General features: G+C 47.1%; 9 protein-coding genes across 12 annotated transcripts; 5 read left to right on the top strand and 4 right to left on the bottom strand.

The window, feature by feature from the left end:
* Positions 1-278: 278 nt before the first annotated feature.
* On the bottom strand, positions 279-1,107 carry E1B28_007733 (uncharacterized protein). Its single transcript, XM_043152505.1, has 4 exons — positions 930-1,107; positions 747-868; positions 653-680; positions 279-588 (listed from the first exon to the last, which is right to left on the bottom strand). Exons 1-4 carry the CDS (start codon positions 977-979, stop codon positions 360-362), a joined length of 429 nt encoding a protein of 142 aa, XP_043010591.1. The 5' UTR covers positions 980-1,107; the 3' UTR covers positions 279-359.
* A 103-nt stretch (positions 1,108-1,210) lies between these two features.
* E1B28_007732 (uncharacterized protein) lies at positions 1,211-2,763 on the bottom strand (the record flags this gene model as incomplete). Its single annotated transcript, XM_043152504.1, has 12 exons — positions 1,211-1,293; positions 1,345-1,372; positions 1,427-1,617; positions 1,682-1,739; positions 1,789-1,820; positions 1,877-1,949; positions 2,019-2,045; positions 2,104-2,277; positions 2,330-2,415; positions 2,467-2,477; positions 2,533-2,554; positions 2,610-2,763. The coding sequence occupies 12 exons, from the start codon at positions 2,761-2,763 to the stop codon at positions 1,211-1,213; spliced, it is 939 nt and encodes a 312-aa protein (XP_043010590.1).
* Positions 2,764-3,180: 417 nt separating this feature from the next.
* On the bottom strand, positions 3,181-4,001 carry E1B28_007731 (uncharacterized protein; the record flags this gene model as incomplete). The annotated part of the gene is made up of 5 exons (XM_043152503.1): positions 3,181-3,381; positions 3,443-3,588; positions 3,645-3,805; positions 3,880-3,922; positions 3,971-4,001. The coding sequence occupies 5 exons, from the start codon at positions 3,999-4,001 to the stop codon at positions 3,181-3,183; spliced, it is 582 nt and encodes a 193-aa protein (XP_043010589.1).
* On the top strand, positions 4,001-4,714 carry E1B28_007730 (uncharacterized protein). 3 transcript variants are annotated; one of them, XM_043152500.1, is made up of 5 exons: positions 4,001-4,117; positions 4,165-4,226; positions 4,287-4,368; positions 4,437-4,451; positions 4,511-4,714. In XM_043152500.1, the coding sequence occupies exons 1-5, from the start codon at positions 4,094-4,096 to the stop codon at positions 4,577-4,579; spliced, it is 252 nt and encodes an 83-aa protein (XP_043010586.1). In that variant the 5' UTR covers positions 4,001-4,093; the 3' UTR covers positions 4,580-4,714. The 3 variants fall into 3 exon arrangements, with proteins under 3 accessions (XP_043010586.1, XP_043010588.1, XP_043010587.1); XM_043152502.1 differs by having other exon boundaries at positions 4,437-4,714; XM_043152501.1 differs by having other exon boundaries at positions 4,287-4,451.
* A 628-nt stretch (positions 4,715-5,342) lies between these two features.
* Positions 5,343-10,074, top strand: E1B28_007729 (uncharacterized protein; the record flags this gene model as incomplete). Its single annotated transcript, XM_043152499.1, has 30 exons — positions 5,343-5,749; positions 5,805-5,821; positions 5,880-6,086; positions 6,153-6,254; positions 6,311-6,347; positions 6,400-6,447; positions 6,499-6,604; positions 6,660-6,726; positions 6,780-6,806; positions 6,855-6,879; positions 6,928-6,950; positions 7,005-7,013; positions 7,064-7,104; positions 7,155-7,185; positions 7,240-7,293; positions 7,346-7,496; positions 7,556-7,720; positions 7,772-7,789; positions 7,841-8,146; positions 8,208-8,271; positions 8,326-8,574; positions 8,633-8,688; positions 8,745-8,977; positions 9,045-9,054; positions 9,119-9,135; positions 9,186-9,277; positions 9,367-9,543; positions 9,605-9,729; positions 9,793-9,822; positions 9,885-10,074. 30 exons carry the CDS (start codon positions 5,343-5,345, stop codon positions 10,072-10,074), a joined length of 3,084 nt encoding a protein of 1,027 aa, XP_043010585.1.
* E1B28_007728 (uncharacterized protein) lies at positions 10,057-11,865 on the bottom strand. The gene is made up of 10 exons (XM_043152498.1): positions 11,764-11,865; positions 11,587-11,707; positions 11,335-11,523; positions 11,202-11,273; positions 10,997-11,140; positions 10,855-10,932; positions 10,730-10,801; positions 10,482-10,665; positions 10,298-10,431; positions 10,057-10,239 (listed from the first exon to the last, which is right to left on the bottom strand). Exons 1-10 carry the CDS (start codon positions 11,841-11,843, stop codon positions 10,186-10,188), a joined length of 1,128 nt encoding a protein of 375 aa, XP_043010584.1. The 5' UTR covers positions 11,844-11,865; the 3' UTR covers positions 10,057-10,185.
* Positions 11,866-12,713: 848 nt separating this feature from the next.
* E1B28_007727 (uncharacterized protein) lies at positions 12,714-14,224 on the top strand (the record flags this gene model as incomplete). The annotated part of the gene is made up of 5 exons (XM_043152497.1): positions 12,714-13,005; positions 13,106-13,126; positions 13,194-13,564; positions 13,616-14,079; positions 14,134-14,224. 5 exons carry the CDS (start codon positions 12,714-12,716, stop codon positions 14,222-14,224), a joined length of 1,239 nt encoding a protein of 412 aa, XP_043010583.1.
* A 598-nt stretch (positions 14,225-14,822) lies between these two features.
* Positions 14,823-16,179, top strand: E1B28_007726 (uncharacterized protein; the record flags this gene model as incomplete). The annotated part of the gene is made up of 6 exons (XM_043152496.1): positions 14,823-14,993; positions 15,047-15,142; positions 15,204-15,594; positions 15,657-15,810; positions 15,867-15,996; positions 16,057-16,179. 6 exons carry the CDS (start codon positions 14,823-14,825, stop codon positions 16,177-16,179), a joined length of 1,065 nt encoding a protein of 354 aa, XP_043010582.1.
* Positions 16,180-16,684: 505 nt separating this feature from the next.
* Positions 16,685-19,179, top strand: E1B28_007725 (uncharacterized protein). 2 transcript variants are annotated; one of them, XM_043152495.1, is made up of 13 exons: positions 16,685-16,810; positions 16,870-17,007; positions 17,072-17,126; positions 17,177-17,324; positions 17,382-17,505; positions 17,564-17,665; positions 17,719-17,810; positions 17,872-17,934; positions 17,992-18,099; positions 18,161-18,243; positions 18,308-18,394; positions 18,451-18,741; positions 18,817-19,179. In XM_043152495.1, the coding sequence occupies exons 3-13, from the start codon at positions 17,115-17,117 to the stop codon at positions 19,084-19,086; spliced, it is 1,380 nt and encodes a 459-aa protein (XP_043010581.1). In that variant the 5' UTR covers positions 16,685-16,810; positions 16,870-17,007; positions 17,072-17,114; the 3' UTR covers positions 19,087-19,179. The 2 variants fall into 2 exon arrangements, with proteins under 2 accessions (XP_043010581.1, XP_043010580.1); XM_043152494.1 differs by lacking the exon at positions 16,685-16,810 and having other exon boundaries at positions 16,833-17,007.
* The last annotated feature ends 38 nt before the right edge of the window (positions 19,180-19,217 follow it).

The raw sequence follows: 19,217 nt of genomic DNA, 5'->3' as shown, positions 1-19,217 counted from the left end.
GGCGACCTGTAAAAACGCGAATTGATACAAGGTAAGCTCTAGAAATTCTCTCATAAACATCATAAAGATTCAGTGCTAAGAATCACTCACATAAGATTAACCTGTCGTACGAGCTCGATGGATAGGATCGTAATTATTCCCGATAACTATCAAGTGAGTTTAAATTGCCACACGCGCCACGTGAAACGGCAACCGGCAATGACCGCGTTTGCTTATTCCTTATTAGGCTTTGGCATAGAGCTGGGAATACCCTAACTGTGAAAATCCAGACGCCGGTCACCCAATGTGAACGACAGTTCGGAGCGTAAACCCTCTGGTGGGACTGCCGGTCGCCCAAGACATTATGGAATTGCAGTGTGCTAGGCTTGATATCTAAATTCGGGATGCAGATAACCCAATTCCTCTATCGCTCTCGCATCCTTCCCCTCCAGTCTGTGATTCCGCTCGCCTCGTTCCCTTTTGGCATTTTCCCAGCGGATATAAGTGAACAGTGCAAGCACTAGTATGCCCGAGAGAATACTGGTAGCAAGGTTCAAAGAGTTGCCGTTGTGATAATCTGGCGCATCAGTAGGGACGTAAGTCCAAACGCTGCAATGCATGCGAGCTCCGTCTTCAACGAACAGCATCCCTACAAAGCTGCAAGGTGACTCACGCTATAATAGAACCTAATGCACCGATACCTAGACGTTAGTGACATCTCGATTTAGTTCCGATATAATGAAAGGGTTCAAGTCAGGAATACCCACTGGGAATAAGAGCTGAGGTTACAGCTTTCACGGTATCTGGAGCAGCATTCCCTGTTCCCCAAGCAAGCACCATCGGGCCAGCGTTACTGGCTCCAGTTATCGAAAGAAAACATGCAGCGTATCTATTTCAGTTTGTACGAGTTCCCAAAACATTATAACTTCAAGTTATGAACAAATACTTACCGAGCATGAGGTTCCTTTGTTCCTATTGCAATTGCGTATCCGATGATCATAAACACGACCGATATCAGGATGAACCCGGTTCGATGTTTGAGGCGGTAGCTGAGATATCCGCAAAAGACAGCCCACAACGAACCAACCAGGTAGGGAGGAACAGTTCGAAGCTGAGACTCGACTACCGCTGATAAAGGAGAGAAACACGTTAAGGAATATCCAGTCGGAAAGAGTGGTCTGTATTCTTACTAAATCTGCCCACTAGATACGCAAATCAGCAGAATGTCATATCAATCAGCATAATCGGAAAACCCACAGCTTGCTACAACGGTAGGCATGAACAGACTAAGTCCCTGAAAGGTGACATTCAGGACTGTAGTGAAGCTTGTTAGTCCCCTGGTCTGAAATCATCAAGCAGACTTACGTGCGAAACAGATTGCACATAGAGTAGTCTATGAAAAGGTATGAATGGCGACGGTCACACAACATGAATTTCCTGCACTCACACTAAAATTGAACGACCGAAGAACAAGAGCAAATGAAGCCTTTTCCGTTCGCCCTTTCGTTTCTGTGTTCTGATCAGCATCAATTCGAGCCAACGCAAGCTTCCGTTCTTCTTCGGTGAACATTCGTGTGTATTGAGGGTCAGTCGGGAGGACCACGAAACACATAAGTCCAATCCCGGTCGTGATTATACCTTGTATTGCCAAAAGGTCATAGAATTAAGCATGTTTAGTTTTTGGTTTAATGATCGAACACACCCTCTTCAAATGAAGTATGAGTGAAACTGTTCAAAATCCAAGCCGGAAGGATGCAAACCTATTAAGAATATCTTCCGCCAAGATTTCACGATACCTATGTCACCGACAGTGAGCAGCCCAGACGCCAACAGTCCGCCGACTGTGTCAAAAATGTCACCGTGGGATCGACTGCATTGATAGACGTGTAGCACTCACAAGCACCTCCCAGTCCGGGAGATAAACCGAAAAATATGCCCACGCGAAGGACGAGTTCGGATCGACGGTAGTACTGCAAAATTAATTTAGGACCATCGACTTTAGGAAACACGGCCGAAAAGCCTTTTTCAGGTACACACACCCTAGAAAGGAGGTATACAAAGCCAGACTATTGTGTCCAGCTGTCAGTTATACAATAAATCGATGGGTGACTTGCGAAGCCGTACCAGCGAACAAGCTTCCGCTATTCCTAGAAGAGCTCTCGTTACCAGTATTCCGGCGAAGGACGTCACAAACGCAGTGCCAATCGAAATCAGCCCAAAAATCGTGGTCATAGCCGAAAGCCAGCCAGAACCGAACCGCTTCAAGGCAAGGTTCGAAGGCACTTCTGCAACGAGGAACTTGGAAAGGAAAATATCAGAGAAACAGTGGACTTCATGCTCCGCAACTCACAAAGATATAAAATACGGTGAGTGCGATATTTAAGTCGAGACCAGTCAAGCGGAGGTCGTTTTCGATGCCAGCAATTTTAGCATTGCCTGGATGGATATCAGCACTATCAATGAGGTTTTCACGGCCATGAAACATACCGATAGAAATCCTGACGATGTAGTTAAAAATAACATGATTTCACGGGAAGCGAAAAACACTCGCACTTATCGATGAAAGCGGTGCAATCTACCGGACGGTTAGTTGCCGATTCAGTCCACGTTGAACTGTACCAGAGACTCACAAAGCAGGGTAAAAAGAGGTAGCAAGTACCAATCTAACTTCCTCAAAAGTCGACGCTCAGCAACTGGATCGATATCACTACTGTTAGTTCCGGCTGACGTAGTTTCTAATTTTTCATCTTCCAAACGTTGCGGGGAAAGTTCATGGGCGTCCATGGCTTGAGAGCAAAAGTTGACACTTGGCAGTCGAACGTGGGCCTATTAAAATACCTTGAATAAAGTCATGAGGATCCCCTAGACTTCATGAGGCTAGATGAAAATGCTTACCCATTCCAAGGTACGCACATATAACCACCATGTGTCCGCGTGAGTGCAACTGTCCTATACATGTCCCGTAAGGACCTGACCCTGCCCCATAAATATTTTCGGTGGCGTACGATGCTTTCGGATCGAGTTGTGCGGAGGTCCAGTCATTTAAATTCTTCATCAAGGTTGAACGCGCTGTGGTTCCATTGGAAAGAGGTAGGCATGATATGTTTTGACTGGCTACGGCCGATTACGTTGAGCGGGTTCCGAATCCCCTGCTGGACTGATGGGCAAGAGCTCCGATTAAATTGTTTGTACAATACATTGTCACTGTAAAGTTGAACGTGCAAAAAACCGAGCGCCTTCTCCATCTGGTATCGCTATGATTTGTGACCGATTTGTTTTCGCAAGTATGGAGATGCATTTTCGTAATAGAGGTAGTGGTATGCCAGATAATGGTGACTCAATTTCGGGTTCGGTGATTTCATAGAAGGTCATGATGGTGTTCAGACGACCTGTCGACACGACCTAGAAAAGGAACGGAGATATTAGCCCAATCAAGGTGAGTAGATCCGAGGAGCGAGGGTACCCAGCCGTGAAGAGCTTCGGCCCATTCTTCAGGTGCCCGCCAGTACAAGATGACCGATCGTGTCTGCTTTGGAGGCTCGTATTCCGCAAGTCCCTTCTCAATCATCGTTTCAATTATATAGCTGAGGTAAGTGGGTAATAATCTTCCTAACGAGTCTCGATTGTCAAAGTGCTCGTAGAAACTGGGAGAACAGATCACGCACGATTGATGCGCTCATTGCGAAGAATTTCATCCCAATCGTTTCCCGTGGCCTCACAGTCATCTATTCTCAAGTAAAACAACCGTTTAAACCGTGCGTACTCTGAGATTAGCCTGATCCATTGCTCGGTCGCAGTTGAATTTGTAATGGGATTGGGCTGCTTCCTGAACCGGATGAAAGATTTAGAATTTTCAAATCAGTTTTTGGCGAGGTCGTGTAAAGAATCCAACTGGCTGACGTGAAAAATGGTGGTGCAGAATGTATTGAAGGTAGGAGAAAACCTGCTTGAATCAATGAGAACTCGCGAAGAGATTTGAGACTCAGCTCACCAGTGGAAGTGGTATGAGAAGAAAGGGCCATGTCTGCCTCAGATTTGACGCGGGCATTCCGCGCCTGTGGTTTTCTTCCTCTCCCTTCCTCTTGAACCTTCACAACTTTTCAAGTTATAGACAATGCATGCACGCGTATCGGCCACGGTAAACTTTTACTTAAACTATTGACGCCATCTCATCGTCGAGTACAGCAACAGGAGGCGCGCGTAAACGCATTGCAACAGGAGGCAGACAGGCTTCAGCAGGAACTCGGGTACGCAACCATCTAAGTACTTACTACGATCTCTTTGACTTACAGACCCGCATTATATAGGATTGGTGAAGACGCAGCGAAAATCGTCGACAATCATATCAAACTCCTTCATCGGTACAACGAAATCAAGGACGCGACACAGGTGGGGGTATACACGACATGGCGGTTGAAATATATTGATCATTCTTTGGAACTCATATGGTGGTACAGATGCTGATAGGAAGGGTGAGCCCAAATTCGACGCCTTGTCTGCGTGCTTTGGGCATCGCTGAAAAGGTGTTTAGCTGGCGAACATCAAGGAAATGACTGTCAGAGAGATTCATAGAGAGATGGACCTCCCGGAGACGGATTGATCTGGGGCCATTAAGTATTGCAAGTTTAAAGTTCATTCAAGGAGCAAGCTCGTCAAGTATACCTCAAGTGATAATACCCTTTCACGATGCTTTGTGTATATAGAGATCCGAAGAGAACTCTTTCTTTCTCGTGAATGATTTGTTGAGCTCTATGCTCGGAGATTTTTTGGGATGCATATGCACAGATATGCACATGCCAAGCGGCCATCGAATCTTTGTGGGATTCGCAGCGATAAACAGAAATTAGCGGATTGTCACGGAAACTGCCGTAGTGCAGCTTTTGGTCTTGGAGACTCTATGGCACACGCTCCAAGTATTCAACAAGCTTTTGGTAAGTAAACGGGGTTTTGAATGGCCCACCGGTTTCAACTCCTCTCGACATTGCAGGATGAACCTCAATGATTGGCATATACCACGGTAAGTAAATAGAAACAATTCGACCCTCCTCATCTCATCTCACTTCTCTAATCCTCTTCCTCAGAAACAAAAGCGCCTGTCTACAACCCTTTTGTCCCTATGATTCATGGGAGCGTCGTCTTTTGACGGTCCGCTCGTAGAGCGTTGGGCCGTCAGCTGATAGTTAAGATTCGTTCAGGAGGAAAATAATCGCTTATACGTAGGTGCGTACCATGTGCAGTCGAAGAAGAAATGCGGTTCCTGAGTACTGACCGGGCCCACAGATTTCAATGTAGTTTTAATGGCATATAATCCAGGGACTATTCAAGGGAATTCTTGCAGAACGATGACTTCCGTGATTTTCAGCATGCATTGGAAAATGTTCTTCGCCTGTTTTTTGCTCTTTTTACCGACATGGATGACGGCCGGTCTCGCGTTCGACAACCCGAACTTAATTCGACGAAATGATACTGGCCTGACAGACGCTGTAGCCTGGGATGCCCATTCTGTGTTCATATTAGGTCAACGTATCTTCGTCCTATCTGCCGAATTCCATCCGTGGCGACTACCAGGAAACCCGGATCTTTGGTTAGACATCTTCCAGAAAATTAAAGCAAACGGGTTCAATACGGTTTCCTTTATCGTCGACTGGGCCATTCATTATCCTACGCCATCAACAGGCAACGGTCAGGGCGACTTTCAGAAGAATACTTACAGAGATGTCCAATTATTCATTGACGGGGCCCGTGAGGCGGGATTGTGGTTGATCGCCAGGTAATCTCAAGAAGTTGACGAGGGTCTCTTTCTTAAACTCTATCCCCAATTCTAGACCAGGGCCGTATATCAGTAAGCGCCAGTGAATAATCGTTCCCACCCGACGTTACTCACGCTGCTGGCGGTCTAGATGCTGAGACCACCGGTGGTGGATTTCCTGGATGGCTGGGGAATATACAGGGATCTCTGAGAACTAACAACGCGGCCTATATGACGGGTAAGACGTCCTGGAGGCTTCTCCTTGTGCAAAGAGTTGACAAGATAACAGCGTATAAACCGTATTTGAAGACGGTCTCTCAACTGATCGCGAAGAACCAGATAACTCAAGGAGGACCTAGTCAGTATCATCTTGATCCTCTCCTTTTTTCCTTTCACCATACCGGAGTTGACGATTGTGCCATAGTCGTAATGGTTCAAGCTGAGAACGAATTCAACGAAAGCCCCGAACACAATATCTACATGCAGGACATCATCGATACTTTCAGAGACAACGGAATTGTGGTCCGTGCGTGGAGTCACCTTAGTTGCCCTACAAGTACCATACCAAAATGTTTATGACAGCTATCACACATAACGATCAGCACGCCGGGCAGGCTGGGTAAGTTCTCGGTACCTGTTGAGTATGGGTTACCGAAACCGCTCGACTATAGCAACTTCTCACCCGACAGACCGGGTTTGGGAAGAGTCAACATCTATTGGTGAATATTGAATTCCCGAACTTTTCTCTGTTTCTGACACCCGAACGATAGCGGTGATTCCTACCCACAAGGTAGTTCCTCATGGGCACAAGTTCAATCGATCTACTTCTCTGCACACAAGAGTGTTGCGCCAAGCAACCCACTGTGTCTGGCGGAAGTGAGTGGCCCAGTGCCTGATGATATGTACTAACGGAACTGATTGGGAAGATAAGTTTGGCGGTGGTTTTTTGATCAACTGGGGTGCCGGTACGCGTGGAGGGACTGGTTTCGAGAAATTCTGTCGGTCACGCATTCGTCAAGGTGTCTGATTCACTCTTAACAATTTCTGGCAGCGAACGATCTTACCAATGCTGCCTATGGTTCGTCTCATAGGTCTGAGTAACGTACTGCACTTATTTCTTTTCTAGAGAATGTTTTCTACAAAGAGAATTAGTACGTATGAATCAATCTTCGAGCATGTATCCTCACGTACTTCTTCAGTGCGCAGACGGCTACAATTATGAGTACGTCTCATCACACGACCGGTCTATCTGCTACCTGACTAATGTTTCCGACAGACGTTTACAGTAATCATTTCAACCTCTTTGTTTTCTTTCGTTGACGATCCTCTATCAAGTGTTGTTCGGCGGGACGAACTGGGGTCAGACGGCTGCACCTGTAAGTCATTGCCGTCTGCGACCGGAGGCCTCTCTCAACAGTCAGTATAGGTGTCGTACAGTTCCTATGATTATGGAGCAGGTCAGTCCTGGTTAGCACCTTTCTCCGCTTCCCGATATTCACGCTGTGAATCAGGGATAAACGAAAACCGCATAGCAACTCCAAAGATGAACGAGATGAGGCTTCAGGGTAATCCGTTTCGCTCAGCGACAACTTTCGTGGTGCTGACCATTGGACTCAGGGCTCTTCTTGCGAGTTTCTCGGGATCTTTTATCATCGAATCTAATTGCCAACGGCACAAACTACACGACCTCTTCGCTGATACACACTGCTGAGTTACGAAACCCGTCCTCGGGATCTGCTTTCTATGTGACTCGACATGACGATTCAAGGTATGTCACGTCTTGTCGACGGTACCATGGTTTTTGAATTCACTTATACTTGGGTATAGGTCGGTTGCTTTGACCACAACCCAACTCCGTATCAGCACTTCTGTGGGCTCTTTGCTGGTTCCACAAACCGGAGTTATTACGTTCAATGGCAGGGATAGTAAAATCCTCGTCACGGACTATACCTTCGGGCGGCATAATACGAAGATCCTCTATTCGACCGCTGAGTGAGTGGCAAGATGCGACGCTAATACTGATTGGCTAAAGCTTGACCTTAGGATCATGACATGGACGACGTGAGCAATTATCCTGTCTACAGTTCTATGATTCCTCATCAGTGAGACCAGGATCGACGATACCGATTATGTCGTCTTTTACACAGGATCCAGAGAAGCCGGTGAAACTGTGATACTTCTCTCATCTGCCCCTGAGGTTGATATGTCGAACGCACCAAATGCCAAGAGCTCCTTCACGAATTCGAGGCTCATCTTGAATTACAATCTTATCGGGACACAGTTCATTCGCGTAAGCGGTAGTACATCTCTTGTGGTGATAATGTTGGAGAAACCATTAGCCAACCAATGGCACGCTCCGTTGATCCCCGGTAACGGAACTTCCTTTGGAAATTACTTTTCAGTGGGTACCAACGAAAGGTATGTTTACGGTACGACTTCCTGAGCAGCTAGCTAAGATGTTCTTCACCCCCGCTCACAGTGTCCTGGTTAGCGGTCCTTACCTTGTTCGGACCGCTGCTATCGCTGGCAATTCTCTCCAACTGGTAAGAAAGTTTTTGGTATCATTATCGTATGTACCCACAATCGCTCCCATTCAGATCGGTGATTTGAATGGAACTACAACTGTGGAATTCATTGCGCCAGCTTCTGTCTCACAACTTGTATGGAACGGTTTGCCTGTGGCTACCACCAAAACTTCGCGAGGATCCCTACAAGCCACCATCTCTTCCAATGGAACTTTCGTCCTTCCGAAGCTGAACAATTGGCGTGTGACGGACAGTCTTCCAGAAATCGACCCAGCATTCGAGGATTCGACTTTCACTTTGGCAGATCAGACGACTACTAATGTGAGTCTTCGGATATATGAACACTCTACAACAGCTAAGATTGAGTGACACTCCCCAGTACACGAATCTTCCTCCCCTGTCTGGAAATCGAGTTTTATACTCTCAACAATACGGGTTAGAACTTCCCGACAAGGTTATTGAGGTCACTAAATGAAACATCGTATTTACAGCTATTACGGTGGCAACCAGATTTTCCGCGGGAGATTCAACGCCTCTGGATCCGAGACGGGCGTCAGTCTGACCGTCCAGTACGGATTCGCTGGGGGTTATTCAGCATGGTTGAACGGGATATTCCTTGGGTCTTCGCAAGGAAGTTCGACAATTAGTGTGTCCTCGGACGTTTGGACATTCCCAACTGGGTCGGTCAAGGCTGGTCGAGAAAATGTAATTGTTGTTGTTCAAGGTGAAGGAGGAGCTTTTTGTTCACAAAGGTCGGAGAGACTGAATCTTTTTTCCCTCGCGCGCTCAAGATCATACCGGGTAAGTTCGACAGGCTGATTTTTCGAAAGTCCGGAAATGTTCATTACTCACTTTTGCACCCCAGGGTTTCTGAGACGAACAGTAAGTCCCCATAATCATTGGGGTACTCATAACTTAAATCTGTGCTTCAGCGAACGGTGGAAAGGAGCCTCGAGGCATACGAGGCTACGCCCTTATAGGTGGGAATTCCACCATTAACAACTGGAAACTTCAAGGCAATCAGGTACAGAATACCCCTCGACTACATACTCCATTTTATACCAAACCCCATCGTCGTACTTCATGGCCTGATTCTCTTCCTCGTCCCTATAGGGTGGCGCGGCCAACACACCCGATACCTTCCGCGGATACCTCAACGAAGGTGGCCTATACGCAGAACGAATCGGTGCCCACCTTCCCGGGTTCCCAGATGATACCTGGTCGGAAGGTTCACCGTTAGATGGAATCACCAAAGCTGGTATCAATTTTTATCGTACAACGTTCGATTTGGTGCGTAGCCACTCTTGGCCGCGATTTGACTCACCCTAAACGTCCCCCCTGGTACTTTCAGGCGGTTCCGGACGGACTCGATGTTCCCGTCCGACTATCGTTCACTCCAAGCCCGATAACCTCCAACTACCGAGTCCAGATTTATCTCAATGGATGGCAAATCGGGAAGTATTTCAATAATATAGGGTATGTTCAAACGGCCACCTCAATGATCAATGGTCGGAAACTCAATTTTGTTAAACATTTCAGACCCCAAACGATTTTCGTTCTTCCTGCTGGGTAAGTGAGGATTCGGTAGGGATTCTAATAGCTCACGGTTACTCTTCAACGTGTTTATGTAGCATTCTACGCCGAAATTCCACAAATACGCTTGCTCTGTCTCTATGGTCCTTGGATAGGAACGGAGCCTCGCTGGCGGGTTTGGAGTTGATCACGGATGGGGTTTTTTCAACAGGGTTCACCTTTAAGGATTATGCAGGGGCAGACTATGAAGAACAAAAGGCGAAACGGCCGGTTCCTTTGGGAATGTGACACAAATGGGATTTGAGGAAAATACATGAAACTGTACTATGATATATCATGGAATATGGATGAAATTAGGTGGCACAACGTAAGATTAAATGCATAAATAAACAGATAAACCTAGTCGGAATCACTCTGATCTTCCAAGAACGCCATAATGCTCTGTCTCGCATTCTTGCGGAACAATATTTCAGCCCGAAACGAAAGTGTGCAGAAAAGAAGTCAAACATACCTTCCGTTTAACAGGTTTAGTGATCTCTTCCTCCGCCTCCTCCGAATCGGATCCCGAATGCTCTTCTTCTTGAATTCTCCGAGACCCACGAGGCACCTGTTGGACCACTGCTTTTTCAAAATTCTGGACATCCTCTGACAGTGTAACATATTAGTGAGGTCAAGGAAAAACATTGGCCACGTACCTAACTCCAAAGCCAAATCCCTCTTCTCCTTGATCGCTTTCGCCTGTTCCATACTCAGTCGACCGGTCATACCCAATCCAGCGAGTATGTCCTTCAATATCTTGATCTGCTTGGACGGTTGATCTTCGACGCCTTTGAAGACCTTTACCCAAACTTTGCGTACGCCACATGCGTTAACGAAGCCCTGTCGTGGGAGGATGGCGACATTGCGTGAATTAAAGAGCGAGCATGAGCGAATATGTAGGTACCTTCAGGCGCTTTATGGTGGCTTCGTCTTTACTTAGCGCTGGAGCCGCTTTCTTCTTCTTTGCGGTCTTCTCCTGGTTGTCGTCGCATCAGCGATATGAAGAGAAAAGAAAGAACTACTAATCACCGATTTATCCTTCACCTTTCCCTGTCGTTTCGGTTTCGGAGGTTCATCGACCACATCAGAAATGTCGGACTCTGCTTTCTGGAAACGAGAAACAGAATTGTATGTGTGTAAGGTGGGAAACAAGATTGAGATCTCGACTCACGGAATCCTCAGCAACCGTAAGGGAACTTGGTCGTTTCGAGGAGGATCCAGATTCTGGCTTGGGCGACAAGGACGAGATAGGTCCTTTGTTTTTAGTTTTCCTGCGTTTTTTGGGAGGTGGCTTCTGAGTTTCGCTATCTTCGCCCTGTGAAGGTTACGTGCTTGAGGTAAGAGCTGGTGGTCGGGTGTAAGGGTAGTACAATCACCTTGCTGGGTACATCTCCAACATCTCCTGAAGGGGGTTCATCTGCTTCGATATCTGAGGTGGGGACGAACTCCTAAAGCAATTGTATTGGTCACGGGGTGCCTGGATACTGAATTATTGAATGAAGGTCGTACAGCTGATTTGAAGTTCTGATTCTTCGCGGTTGCGGTTGCACGACTGGTCGATTTGGCCTCGATTGACTTTCTTTTCTTTCCTTTGAGTTTTTCTCTTGGTCCGTCGCTGATGGCACCAGCACTCCCATCGTCTTCTTCAGGTGGTTCCGAAGCTGAAGCCACATCCTCCTTCTTTGCCTTTGATGTTTTCTGCAAACATTACCACGCGTAGTCACTCTCCTGAAGGTCCGAGGCTAAGAATTGAACGCGTACAGATTGGGCCGCTTTTATTGCATCTCCAATAGGACCTTTATATTTTTTGTCATCCAGACTACCAGACTCTAAACCCGCTTTCTCTTCGACCTTTTGGCGAATCAGTCGAGGGGTTAAGGAACTGCGGGCACCGTTAGTAAGTTCTATGTAGTTACACGCGTCTATCGAGTGACAAACCTCAAAGTACGGTCTTCAAGAGCTTGCATGACAATCTCTTCTGTCATTTTCTTGAGTTTTGATATCGGAGGGACCGACATCTTTGGTTGCGGGAGGAAGAGGTCCACGCGGTGACTCGGCCAGATTCAGCACGCGTCATGTCACGTATCATGTGATCTTGGTCCTCCGGGCCCTTCCTCCCCGCTGTACTGTAGTAGTACTGTGCCATCTCTTCAAACATGCACCGATGGCAGCTCTTACTACTATGTATTGACAATGATTCTAAGGTGCATGTACCCATCGTGAAGATATTCCTTCTCACTCCACAGTCACCAGCCATCGCCCCTTAACGTTTCAACTCTTTGGATGACCAGATAGTTTTGCATCATGTGGGGATGGCGACTCCGCTCTGGTACACACAGTAGCCATCAACATCGTTCTTTATTTAACACGGCTCTCGATAGCCTGGTACTTAGTTGGAGTGTTGAAACGTTGAGCAATGCCCGCGGCAGTGTAGTCTATGCTTCAACACAATGACAAACATGAGCTCAAAGGTCTCAACGTCGACTCTCCCACTTTTGAGACAGAGAACAGCGCGTCAATAAACTCTAGCTCAGGGTTGAATGTCTTTTCCTGATCAATCATCCCAAAATCTTAGCCTTTCTCCACTACGAGAACGCTCGTTATCAAACCTTTCAAGGGCCTCTTCTCGGTCTTCATTACGGTCCAATCGAGCTCCTAGTCCTTCAACCCCATACGACAATCCAGGTGCGTTATTGAACTAAGCATTACTTGTGGTGATACCAAGGGTACATACTCGTTGTAATGATCTAGTTGCCGTACGAACTCAAATTTCCACCCTCAAGCATAGCATCCGACAACAACAGGCACAAGTCCACAACCTCGAAAACATAATCCTCCGTGGCCCCCGTCCCTACTCCGACATCTCTTTCTCAGATTCCATTCCAACCATGACTGCCGCGTCACCGCCATCTTCATACGCTATACCTGTCGGAGTCTCCACCTCATCAAAGATGACGAAACGAACGAGTTTCGAAGTCCTCCCAGGAACCGCAGGCCCTGATTCAAACTTACCTTTACCAACTCCTTCCCGCGAATCATATTCACATTCACATCTGTCAAATGGATCGGGGCTGGATGAGAATGGGGGGATCCGAGAAGGAATACCTATGACGTTTGGCGTTGGTTCAGCTACACCAACACACCACAAACGAATTTCCAGTCCTACCCGGACACTCAGTCGTGCGTACATTCTTCCCCTCGAATTCCCACTAAATGAACCTTACTGACTTTGAGCTAAAAAAACTCGTGTGAAAAAACAACTTGGTGAACGGATCTTTAGGGATACCAGTAGCTTCTGTTGGTGAGTTGAAGTCAATCTGTCCTTTGAACTGTTACCACCATATTCATGCGTTATCTTATGACCGCAGGTAACGCACGCGCATTAGCAGATGAAGGAGAAGGAAGCCAGGTTCTGCCAGGCCAACGATCGCCGTCATCCAAACTTTCACCTCTAGACGATGTATCGTCATCTTCACTCGCCCTTCCGCAACCGCCATCACCTAGACGAGCTTCGCTCACACCTGGTGGCACCACCAAAGTCCTGGCTGACTTACAGACTGGAGTCATCAACGCACGAAATGCTTTAGAGAACACGAAGGCGCAGCTTAGGTTGTCGCAACGTACGGTGGCCCAGTTGACGAGACAGACGGAGGATTTGAAAGAAGGGAGAGAGAGATTGAGACTAGAGAATGAGGGGCTGAATAATGTCGTTGCTAGGAAGGAGAGATTGTTACAGGAAGTGAGTCATATCATTCGTTCATTCATACCCAGAACCGAGATTTTCGTTTAGGTTCTTGAACGAGCAAGAAAGGCAGAAGCGGAAGCGGCGACGCTCAAGAGCCAATTAAAGTCTGAAACGGCGACGTCTAAGAAGACACTTCGGGAGATGGAGAGCCAACTTTCGGAATCGACTGCTTTGTCACAGAAATGTGAACGAGAATATGTGACATTGAGGGATTCGTTGAAGGCTATGACGGAATCGTGGAAACAAGATACGGATAAACTGAGAGAAGAGACGCGAAAAAGGGAGGAGAGATGGAAGAAGGAAGCTGAGACTATAGGGAAGAAGTATCGGACGTTGGTTGAGGAAATGCAACAGTCTACGGAAGGTCGAGAAACGCTGAACAAGCTGAGGGAGGAGGATAAGAGGATAAATACGGAACTTGAACAAGCCTGGACGGAGGAGATTGAAAAAATGAAGGCTGAAGTTGAACGGAGTACTGAGGAGCAACGGGAGGCGAACGAGACGGCAAGGTAAGCCTTCGTCTTCGTGATTCGTTTGCTAAACTGATCACAACTGGGTTTTAGACAATTGACGACTGAGCTAGCGAGATTGAGGCGACTAATGCAGAGGATTCCGAGCAGTAACGACGACGACGAGCCGCCGACTATGACTTGATTTCCTCAGCCCTCGCCTTTCTCCTCATGCCCATCTTACATTTCTCTTTCGCCTGTATTTTTAAGGAACATACATCGTACCATTCATTCATTCATCCTCTGTTCCGTTCATTTTATACAGCTTGAGTCACCATATGTCCGTTGCTCGTCATATTACACATCTCATTCATCTTGCATCTGCAATTTCTCGCCAATCGCTTTCGCTTTGTGCATGCTGTCCATGTACCGGTGTTGCAGGACATTGTGTTTTTCTTTTCTTTTCTTTCCGTTGCCCTCCATTCATTTGCCCCCAAAGCATCCATCATTATACCCATATCGACGTCTGACTTATACATATATTCCAGCTGACAACGCCACGATATTTTATCTGCGAAGAGACGTGGCTGATCACGGTCAATTTCAATTTCCGGTTACATACCAACGGTCAAGACAAGCGAGTGCCGGACTAAAAATCAAGAAAAAGCTTGTGAATATTTATACCGATCACAGGAGGCTAGCCGGATTAAACCTCCTCTTCCTCCCCTTTTCTTTATAACCCACGAAATCCTGTGGAACGACCTTCTCTTTAGGACCCTCAGTATAAGCCCTCAACGACAACGATGTCCGTCATATCCACACCTATAACCGAATTATTCGGCATCAAACACCCTATCTTGCTTGCTGGGATGAACGTAGCAGCAGGTCCTGAGCTTGCAGCTGCTGTTACCAATGCTGGAGGACTAGGGGTCATTGGAGGGTTTGGGTATACGCCCAAGGTGTTGAGGCAGCAGGTGAGACATTCATGATAACTTCCTTCTGTTGTTCTCATGAGCCTTCTTCATAGATCAAAGCCATTAAAGAGGATCTGAAGGACAAGAATGCACCGTTTGGTGTTGACCTTTTGATTCCTCAGGTAGGGGGAAATGCGAGGAAAACTAACGTGAGCCGAGAAAATTAGGATCTACTTTCGTATACACTCAACTTTACCCTCCCCTTTTCAGTACGACTACACCAAAGGCAAACTCGACGAACTCATCGACGTCATCATTGAAGAACGAACCCGACTCTTCGTTTGCGCCGTCGGTGTCCCACCTCACGACGTCGTCGACAGACTTCACAAAGCCGGGATCCCAGTCATGAACATGGTCGGTCACCCAAAACACGTACAGAAAGCCTTGGATGCCGGTGTAGACATTATCTGTGCACAGGCTGGAGAGGGGGGTGGGCATACGGGCGATACACCTGCGAGTATTCTGATTCCGGCTTGCGTGGATGCGGTTAAAGGTAAGAAAGCACCGTTGAATGGGGGACCCGTGTATGTGGTTGGTGCCGGTGCGGTGTATGATGGGAGGAGTTTAGCTGCCAATTTGATGTGGGGGGCACAGGCTGTCTGTGAGTTTTGTTCTTGATCTTTGGATGTTATCGTTTGCTCACTCAAATTTCGTGGTTCCTAGGGGTAGGAACGCGGTTTGTTGCATCGAAGGAAGCGGGAGCAACCAAGATGCACAAGGACATTATTGTTAATGCCAGTTTTGGTGACGATATACGAACGATCATTTTCACTGGTAGACCGTTGCGAGTGAAAAGGACCCCGTATGTTGATGACTGGTATGTGATAGTTCTTCAGTTCTCGTATACATCTATTGAAAAAATTCTGCTCATAGGGAAAGGAACAGACAGGGCGAGATCAAAGAATTGACTTCGCGGGGTATCGTTCCAGTTTTCCATGATGTTGAAAAGCATCCCGATAAGTCGATGGCTGCTCGTCCGTGGTTGATGGGTTCCGTGGCTGCGGTTAGTTTCTTCGGGTTCCTTTGTCATGGCTTTGAGTGATCACTAACGCAACTCCGATAGTTGATTAAGGACGTTCCGCCTGCCAAAGACATCGTCGAGAATATGGTTAATGAGGCCGCTGAACTGCTTCAGAAGGGTAGTCAGTTGGTCAAAGTTGGACCAACGGCGAGGCCCAAGCTGTAGGCAAGACATCTATTAGGCTTTGTATCGGTACCTTTATGATTGGAGTTCTCACTTAAGTGCATATGTATATATATACTATATTCATTAATGCAAGGCCGATCCGACTTATAACCGGGTTCTCATTTCAGGAAACCTGCGAGTAGTACCGTACGACCATAGCTTCAAGCCACTTTCTCCTCCCTCGATGGCTAGCCAGTGTGTATCTGTTCCTTGGGAAAAATTCCTTGTGGTCAGATGGTACATATTAGCAAGTTCTCAACAGCTAAAATAGTTTCAATCGAATCAAGGGAATGTATGACGTTGAGTTGGCGTTCTGCATTCTTCGGGTCTTGAGCTTGAGGTTTCGGCCATCTAGTAACTTTAGCCATCGATGGTTAGCATACCTACACTACACTATGTACCAGCTTTCCTAAGAAATATCGTGTCAAACTTAGTACGTGGGAGTTGACAGCGGCAAGGACCGACAGGTTAGGCACCCGCCAGGTCACGGGCCACGTTTGGTGTTGCTCAACTGCAACATGAAACGTATGGAGCGCCTTCGGCAACTCTTCTCTTTGAGGGAGGATCGTGAATAGAACCGAAATATTACCAGGCGGACATACGGCGATTCAAATATATAAACTCGCTAATGGTGAGAACTCCTTCCCATCTTCCTTCCATCATGTCAATCGAGGACCGGTCTTCTAATAGCGGAGAACGGCTCGAATCCCTCAATGATCAAGATGTGCTTGCTCGCCTAGGATACAAGCAAGAGTTCAAACGAGACTTTAGTCGACTCGAACTTGCTGGTCTGTCATTCAGTATCGTTGGTGTTGTTCAGTCTATTGCGTGGGTTTTGAATTCTCGGATAACGGATAACGCCCGGGGATGAAGCTAACCTCCTCTTGTTCAGTGCTGTTCTTCTCTTTTCCATACCGTATGGAGGTCCAGTAGGCATGGTCTGGGGGGTACGTGCTTCATTAACTCAGGATGCCATCTGTAACTGATCTCCGAATAGTGGTTTACGTGTTGTGGTTTCTTGATCTTTGTGGGGATGGCAATGGCTGAACTCGGATCGGCGGCCCCAACCGCAGGCGGCCTTTACTATTGGACCTTCAAGTTCTCCGCTCCTCGGTATCGCAAGCTTCTTTCGTGGCTAATTGGATGTGAGCTGGATATTATATGCATCGCGAGAGCCATAGTTTACCCATCGCCTCTTGCAGACATCAACACCGCGGCATATATTGCAGGCGTTGCTAGCGTTGATTGGGGTTGTGCTACGCAGCTCATGGCAGCTGTGACCATTGGATCAGGCGGAACGTTTGTTGCGACGAACGGTCAGGTTTTGTGAGAATTTCTACGCGTCTTTCTTCCATTGGGAAATAACGCCTTCTTGAAATTTCAGTGGAGTGTACTGTGGGCTTTTGTTACTTCATGCTATCCTGGCTAGTCTGGCGACAAAGATCATTGCAAGATTACAATGGCCTTACGTATTTCTCAATCTCGCGTAAGATTGTTTGTTCATCCCTCGAGTTATTCAGTGGCCTTATGGTGTTAAAGGCTTTTTCTAATCGTCATCATTGCCCTTCCCGCGACAACTCCCCGTGAACTTGTGAATACTGCTTCGTATGCCTTCGGTCACTACGAAAACGGTACGAAGATTCCAGCTAGCTTCCCATCGTCACCTCATTTTCTCACTGGATCGGAGTTCAGTATCTGGATGGAATAATGGATATGCTTTCATTTTGAGCTTCTTGGCTCCGGCGTGGACTGTTGGTCTGTGTTTGATTCCTGGCATCTGTACCTGGTTCTGAAGTTGATACCCCTCGACAGCTGGTTTCGATACGAGTGTGCACATCAGTGAAGAGGCCAAAAATGCTCCTAGAGCAGTCCCCTTCGCAATCATGTGTGCGACAATCTTGAGCTCTTTACTCGGCTGGAGTAAGTGAAGACATTCTCGATAGCGCGTGGTCAAACATCTGATTTCTTTCTCTCTCGAAAGTCGTCAACATTGTATTGGCGTTCCACATCGGCAACGACCTGGGAGCAGTGATCGGGAACCCAATCGGACAGCCGATGGCCACTGTACGTTGTTCTACACTTGAACAGAGTCACGTAATTTGCTCAACGTCAAAGTCTCGATTGGCAGATATTCGCCAACTCTGTCGGACCCAAGGGCACAGTGGCAATCTGGTCCATCATTGTCGTTACTTTGTTCATGACATCCATGGATTATGTAGGTCCAAGAATTTCCCCCTTAATCTCTGATGCAAAGTTGAATGGTTGATACAGCTCATCGCTGGATCAAGGCAAATCTTTGCTTTCTCGCGTGACCACGGACTCCCATTTTCAGGTGTTTTGTACCGCATCAACTCACGAACTCAAACACCGGTCCACGCTGTCTTTTTCTGCGCGTTCCTGGCTTTACTTTTGGGCTTGATATCATTCGCGGGACCAGTAGCTATCTCGGCCGTCTTCACGATGTCGGTGGTCTGTCAATACATCGGATTCGTTACGCCGATTATCGCTCGTTTCGTTGGTGGTACTCACTTTGTGAAGGGGCCGTTTGACTTGGGCGTTCTGGTATGTCCTACATCTCTCCACGTCCGTGAATCCTTATCCTTTCTGACCTGTGCGTGCGTGCGTGCGTTATGATAGAGCGGGCCGGTGGCAACTGTTGCCTCAGCCTATATGATTTTCATGATCGTCGTCTTCCTATTCCCCGCCTCTCCAGCTCCTGAGTCGCAAACCATGAACTATACTGTAGTGGTCGTAGGTGGCACGATCTTGCTCTCGCTGGCATACTACTTTTTCCCAGTGTATGGTGGCATGTATTGGTTCACAGGACCTGTGCACACCATTGGGGATTCTGTCAAAGAGGATAATAGTATCGATAAAAAAAGCGGGGAGGAGGAGAAGGCTCGATGATGTACTAATTACTTGTTCTAGTTCATTACCATCATTACCTTACACACTTAATACAAGTCCGTCGGCGCAATACATGATTTTCTGGTATCAGGGTTGAGTACTTGAGTAGTAAGAGAACGGCAGGAACTTAT

This window comes from Marasmius oreades, chromosome 4, assembly GCF_018924745.1.
Source record: "Marasmius oreades isolate 03SP1 chromosome 4, whole genome shotgun sequence".
NCBI lineage: Eukaryota > Fungi > Basidiomycota > Agaricomycetes > Agaricales > Marasmiaceae > Marasmius > Marasmius oreades.
This window is presented reverse-complemented; position numbering and strand designations above follow the sequence as displayed.